The sequence below is a fragment of the Macrobrachium nipponense genome, chromosome 1, assembly GCF_015104395.2.
Source record: "Macrobrachium nipponense isolate FS-2020 chromosome 1, ASM1510439v2, whole genome shotgun sequence".
Classification (NCBI taxonomy): domain Eukaryota; kingdom Metazoa; phylum Arthropoda; class Malacostraca; order Decapoda; family Palaemonidae; genus Macrobrachium; species Macrobrachium nipponense.
In genome coordinates, this window is record NC_087200.1 from 133,640,021 (window position 1) to 133,647,520 (window position 7,500).

The 7,500-nt window shown below is 36.9% G+C and overlaps 1 protein-coding gene across 1 annotated transcript in view; it reads left to right on the forward strand.

Moving 5' to 3' along the window:
• The window catches only part of LOC135219655 (nephrin-like), a 185,039-nt gene that overhangs the window by 161,594 nt on the left and 15,945 nt on the right, over window positions 1-7,500 (forward strand). Inside the window, exons 11-12 of the mRNA XM_064256599.1 lie at window positions 669-962; window positions 3,237-3,409. Coding sequence (XP_064112669.1) covers window positions 669-962; window positions 3,237-3,409 — 467 coding nt within the window. The remainder of the gene's footprint in view (window positions 1-668; window positions 963-3,236; window positions 3,410-7,500) is intronic.

The window sequence follows — 7,500 nt, forward strand, 5'->3', positions numbered from 1 at the left end:
GAATTAGATATTAAAGGACATTTGTAGCTCGATGTATATAAATATATATATATATATCTATATATATATAATTTAAAAAAAATACTTCATATAACTATATCTATATATATATATAACTAATAGAGTATAAAATATATATATAATATATATATAGTATAGTATTATATATAGTAATACATATATATCTATATCTATATATAGTATATATATATATATATATAATATTTGATGATATCTAATATATATATATATTATATATATCTCGTATATATATATTATCTATATATAGATATAATATAATATATATTATGAATATATATATATATATATAATATATAATATAGAATATATAAAGCGTAGGAAATCAATGAAGATATTATTCTATGTACTCGTGGTCCATCCAAAAAATTAGTCAATAATTTTGAATATAGTCAAAATTACGTATTACTAAATGCTTCACTTCCACTTTTTTATGAGATAGCTGTCATTTTATCAATTTATATACTACATTATCCACAGCTACACAAGGTTATTGTAATAAAATTTATGAATAATATCTAATGAGAATTTACATTAAAGTTTCCCCCCCCCCCACCCCCCCCCCCCACCCCCCACCCAAATCAAATAATTGCAAGCAAAATAGATATTACTGCTCATATCCTTCACAGACGCCCCCGTCTGCCTACCAGGACAAGTGACAACATACGCCGTTGGACGTTATGAGGACGCCGAGGTGACCTGCGAAGTTGAGGCCAACCCCCTGGAGGCAACCTTCCAGTGGACATTTAACAATACCGCAGACACCATAGACGTCCCACAGGGGCGTTACACCTCTACAAACAGCCACAGCGTCATAACGTACACACCCATGACGTCCTTGGATTACGGGACGCTCTTGTGCTGGGCCTCCAACGAGATCGGGTCGCAGCAGGAGCCCTGCCTCTATCATATCATTCCTGCAGGTGAAACTGCTTTATATCTTTGTTGCCTTGTGTTATAGTGTCTTTGTAAACCTTGGTAGCATCCATTTAAAAGGCTGAGGAATGAAAGGCGCTTGGAGTTGATGAGACTGAGAGTGAGATGCCCCATTTCAGTGGGGAAAGTGTGATTGGGTGGCTGTCCACGACTTCTAAAGTTAAGTATATCTTAGTTCAACCAGACCACTGAGCTGATTAACAGCTCTCTTAGGGGTGGCCCGAAGGATTAGATATTTTTACGTGGCAAGGAACCAATTGGTTACCTAGTAACGGGACCTACAGCTTATTGTGGGATCCGAACCACATTATATCCAGATATGAAGTTTTAATCACCACAAACAAATTCCTCCGATTCCACTTTGACAGGGCGGGAAATCGAACTCGGGACTACCTTGTCCAAGGCTTGTAAAGATTTCTGGAAGAAGGAAATTTTCGATAGAGAAAGTGACAGGCCATATAGGGGCAAAATATGTTGGAGATGACTTAGAACTATAAGTGCATGGCCGGCTTTTAATTAAGAGAGATAGAGACAGGTGACTGAGGGATTGGTAGGGGAGGAGCCATTGCACCTTAGACAAGGAAGAAGGTGGGTGGTACATGTTGGTGATGAGAAGGAATGACACAAAAAGATTCGTTGTTAACAGTTTTCATGACTGAAGTGAATTATTTGTTGAAGTGTGTAGCCGGAAGAGTGACTGGTTTGATGTGAAAGTGGGCCTCAGTTGGGGTGTTATACTGAGTGAATGTTCATTATATTTATAAATGGAGTGATGAATGAAGTCAGAGGAAGGTGTAGAATCAAAGTTATGGTGCAGAAAAAAGGGTTGTGAAAGGAGTTGGAATGTTTGTTGCTTACAACTGGTATAGCATTGAAAAGGGATATTATAGTAAAGACAAACTGCAGAGGCTAGTGAAATGCAAAAGTTCACGCGAGGAAGAAGCTGAAAGTAAATGTGAATAAGTGTAACTTTATGAAAAATGGAAGATGTTGATTCAGCCAAGCGTTTGGGAGTAAATATGAACAGGGAAGTTGCGTATCAAAGAATAAGTGAAACAAGAAATGTAGTAAAGTGTGCATTAAAGAGACCTGCATTGTTTGAAGGAGCAAAGATTGGATTGCATGGAAAGGATGTTTGAACTAGGTAACTCCTTGAAGGAAGAGCACCCTGAGAAGAGTGGAAATACGAAGTGACAAAAACGTTAGTGTAAAGCAAAGGGTAGCCATATAAAAGCAATGGACGATGCTATGCGTGAGGAGAGTGCAGCTAGGTCGAAGTGGCAAAAAATTTAGTGTAAGTGAAAGGCATGAGGAAAGGATAGACGATGTTATGAAAAGATATATAATTCAGGAGTGTCTAGAGGAAAGAGGAGAGGGAAACCTGGAAATAGTTGAAATGATAATAATGCAAGGGATGTCTAGAAAAGGCAGGCACCTAATATTATCCAAAAAGAGCCAAAGTGCATGGAATGGCCAAGTGCATGTATTGGGGTTCGACTCACTACTGATGAGTCTTCTGTGAAGGTGGGGAAGTAGCCATTGTAGATATTTCACCACTCAGCAGCTCAGCCATGACTCAGCAGTCAAAGCATGAAAGTAGCCTTGACTGGTACAGGTTTTCTCTGGAAACACCATCTCTTTGACGCATACACACACACACACATACACACACACACACACACACACACATATATATACTATATATATATATATATATGTATATAAAATATAATATATATTTATATATATATATATAATATATTATATATATATATATATATATTATATATATACATGTGTGCGCGTGTGTGTATATTAACGTATATATATATATATATATATATATATATATATATATATATATATATATACATATATATATATATATATATATATATATATATATATATATATATATTCTATATATAATATATATATATATATATATATATATATATATATATATATATATATATATATATATATATATATATATATATATATATATATATATATATGTGTGTGTGTGTGTGTGTGTGTGTGTGTGCGTGTTTGTGTGTGTGTGTGCGCGAGCGCGCCCGCACGCGTGTGTGTTTGTGTGTTTGAAAACCTGAAGGGCATGTAAACTTAACTACGATATCAAGGTTTTCTCATAGCTTCACGATAAAGTCTGTGGCATGGAGGACAGCGGTTGTTTCAGAAAGACAAACAGTGGACTTCAGTGGTAGGATAACATTTCTTTTCTTCTTCCAACCTTCCAGGCAAACCGGAACCTCCTGGAAACTGTACAGTAATCCAGAGGACGAGGACGTCTGTCAGAATTTCCTGTATGCCAGGAAATAGCGGAGGCCTCAAGCAGTCTTTCGTTTTGCAAGCACGACTCCATAATGGTAAACATACCATTAACGTCACTTCCGGGAGTCCAGTTTTTCAGGTAAGTTAATAAGATTACTAAGTTTCCTCTCGTGATATTGATGACAAAATATAGGACGTACTGATGTGAACGAAATTAGGTTTCACACTGCTTGTTTTATAAGGCAATATTGTATTTCATACCTGCTGCTGTTCAGAATGCTCTGTGCAAGCATCTTGCTGTTATGAATGTTGATGTCATGCAAATTGAAATCGCGCCGAAAGATATTTAACCTTCCCAACGTTCACTCTGAATAAAGGCTGTTAGGGAGCGGCCTTAATTGAAGCGAGGTATGTTGGAACAGCCATTCTTTTCAGAAACGAGGCTTTCAGCTTGACTACATTACAAGATCCCTTTTTAGCACGGCTCAGAGAAAAAGGAAAGAAGAAAACTGATGAGGGAGCATTATGAGCAAAGAGTGTTTGCTAAATGATAATTTCTCACAGATAGCCACGAAAGAGTATAGAGATCTTTAGCGTCCTCCCTTCATTTTTGGTTATCGCATTTATATTAATTTAATCATAGGTTGAAACATTTTTTGAACAATCAGACAATAATTTGCTAACATTACGAAAACAATTGCAAAAGGTACTTGAAAACAAAAGACAAACTTGATCAAGATATCAAACAAGTAAAAAATTCGCCAAAGTTTCTTCGGCACAATCGAGTTTTCTGTACAGTGCATAGTGCCCATGAACCTTTCAAACACGACACGGTGGTGGCCTGCCCTATAGCGTTGCCAGGGACATGGTTATGGCTAACTTTAACTTTAAATCAGATAAAAACTACTGAGGCTAGAGGGCTGCAATTTGTTATGTTTGATATTTGGAGGGTGGATTGTCAACATCCAATTTGCAGCCCTGAAGCCTCAGTAGGTTTTAAGGTCTGAGGGTCACAGAAAAAGTGCCGAGGGAGAGACAAAGCCGTCACAGTAGTTTTCTATTACAGAAAACCAAAACGCGGAGAGAAAAAGTAAGACCTCAAAAGAGATTTTGCGCAACCAGAAACAACAGACATAAAGAATATTAGACAAAAAAGATAAAAGTAATCTGCAGTGATAATGATACTGAAATCAAAGGCAGTTTGGCTAAGCGAACCCTATGCTGCGACGATAACTGTCTGTGAAACATCCGTCTTCATTGAAGTAATACTGGCGACCCAAATTAAAAGGTGTCGCTGATAAATATAATCTATTATGTAATACCATATAGCGATAACGAATCATTCAGCCAGAAAGAGGAAAGCTGGATTTATGGAATTTAAGAAACTTGAGAAAGTAGGTTTGTATTATGAGAGAACGGCCTTTTGACCAAAGAAAGGTTGGCCCTCCTAGAGATGCTTGCGGACTTACTAAAGATAAAGAAACCAGCCATGCGTAAGCGTTTGGTTAAAAGACTGATCATAACGATTGCCCTTTGAATGACCACTGACGTGCAAAAGTTATCTGTCTCTTTCAGTACGAAGCTGATTCCGAGGGACAAATATAGCACCTCTTCACTTCTTTCATTTGAAATTTCGAAAGCTGAGTAAACAAACAATCTCAAAGAACAACCTTACAGCACAGCATAAGATAAACCAAGTGTAAACACGGCACTGTAAACAATTGATTTCTCAAAAAAAAGAAAAAAAAATCATTCACATTACATACAAGGGGAATAGGCTATCTAATCCAATGAGTATAGGCTCTAAAATCCTTGGTTCTTCGTCATTCCAGAAGTGGTAAGAGCGTCAACAATCTTCTTGGTTAACAGGTATGTTATATTTCATAAAAAGCACGCTAGCTGACTACATATAACATAAAGATGTAAAAGAACCGTCTAACAGAGCTTGTTGCCGTTGGTAAAGAATTTCTCATATCGTGCAATTACACATAATGTTCAGTTAGTTCCCCCTTCACCAAGACTTCCAAAAGACATACCCTTCCTGTCTAGGCCTATACCTATTTGCATTTCCTATAAGGATTGTGTTATGTGTTCCGGGAAGCTGTTCCGAACTTCATGAATAATATTACCATTATTTTAATATGAATATTCCCACTGGTCAGGAAATAAAGGCTTCTGTTTCGAGTGTAATCGTCAGTGAAATCATTAGAGGTAATTTATTCACACATAATGGATGGAATGAGCACTGTAAATACTATAAAGAATTCAATGCTCAGCCGGTTTTCCAGTAAAAACATTACGTTAAATTTTGAAACGTTTCTTTCTGTACAACAGTTCAACTCCCAGGAATTCGTTTTTCGTTCTTTTTCATAATTCACCTTTTATTTATTTATTAATTATTTTTTGTTTTTAGTATCAACACAGAACTGTCGTTAAATGATTTTATAAAGACAATTATGCTGTTATAGTAAACGTGCTCATTGAAGATTTGTCATAAACCTCTGTCTCCCAAATTTGTTAAAACTGTTATCTTTAAGTTTTCATGTTATTTCTTACTGCAGTTTGTTTATCGCTATGAAAAAGAGATATATATGATAATACAATCTGAGTGGATATTTATTGTTTGTCCGGCCCGGGTTGGGGGCGGGGGGCAGTTAGGGTATCGGGATGGTAGGGAAGATATGACACATCCACCCTCCTCCTGCAAACTTGTTTAACCGCCCCAGATGGAGGCGGGATAGGTAGACAATCGATCGGGAGGGTAGGGGAGACATGAGAGGAGACATGACTAGCAGGACCGGGTTACAGAGCAGCGTAGCACTTGCCATTGAGCTCGTTTTCTAATAAAGCCTACCAGAGTGAAGCTCGGACTCTAATCCAGAGCTGGAGAGAGCACTGGCTGATCTAGTACCAATAAAAAGGAACCCAGTAGGGAGGTGAATAGAGGGTTGTCTGTGAGATGATATTGCCCTTTACTCAAGACAACTGTGAAGGGAAATTAAAGTTGAGGCCCCTTAAAGGGAAGAAGAATTTCAACCAGTTACAAATAAAGTGAATGGATAACTCGTTAGCTAGGACCAAAAAACATGTTTATAAAATGGCATTTTTTTATGGATAAAAGATTTGACCTGTGTACCTGACTGGGATTAAGAGAGAGAATTATTATTTCCTTAAAAAACTGAAGAACAGGATAAGCAAGAAAAATAGGTGTAGACACAGGGTTAGTGGACTTGTTTTGATCAGAATAGACAGGGAAAAATCATAAAAAAATCAATACGTAGTGAAGGCCGAATCATGGTGGACTGAATTATTACAAAAGGACCGATGGTCACTAACGAAGAGGGAGAAGTGAGTACGTGAAAGAAGATAAGACCAGAAAACCACTAAACTAGAAAAAATTTGAAAATGTGGCGGTATTAGCAACCCCAAATAATCTGGTTACAGGAACAAATGGGAAAGAATCACTCTGTTAGCAACGCCGGATAATGTGGTTACTAGTAAAAAGGTGAAAATGTTGCGCTGTTAGCAACGCCAGATAATCTGGTTACTAGAAAAAAGGTCAAAATGTTGCACTGTTAGCAACGCTAGATAATCTGGTTACTAGAAAAAAAGGTAAAAATGTTGCTCTGTTAGTAACGCCAGATAATCTGGTTACTAGAAAAAAGGTGAAAATGTTTCGCTGTTAGCAACGCCAGATAATCTAGTTACTAGAACAAATGTGAAAATGTTTCGCTGCTAGCAACGTCAGATATTCTGGTCACTAGAAAAAAAGTAAAAATGTTTCGCTGTTAGCAATAACAGATAATCTGGTTACTAGAACAAATGTGAAAATGTTGCATGGTTAGCAACACCAGATAATCTGTTCCTAGAAAATAGGCGAAAATGTTGCACTGTTAGCAACAACAGGTAATCTGGTTACTAGAAAAAAGGTCAAAATATTGTTCTGTTAGCAATGCCAGATAATCTGGTTACTAGAAAAAAAGTCAAAATGTTGCCCTGTTAATAACGCCAGATAATCTGGTTACTAGCAAAAAGATGAAAATGTTGCACTGTTAGCAAAGCCAGATAATCTGGTTATTAGGAAAAACGTGAAAATGTTGCATTATTAGCAACACCAGATAATCTGGATACTAGGAAAAAGGAGAAAATGTTTCGCTCTTAGCAACGCCAGATAATCTGGCTTCAAGAAAAAAGGTGAAAATGTTTCGATGTTATCAACGCCAGATAATC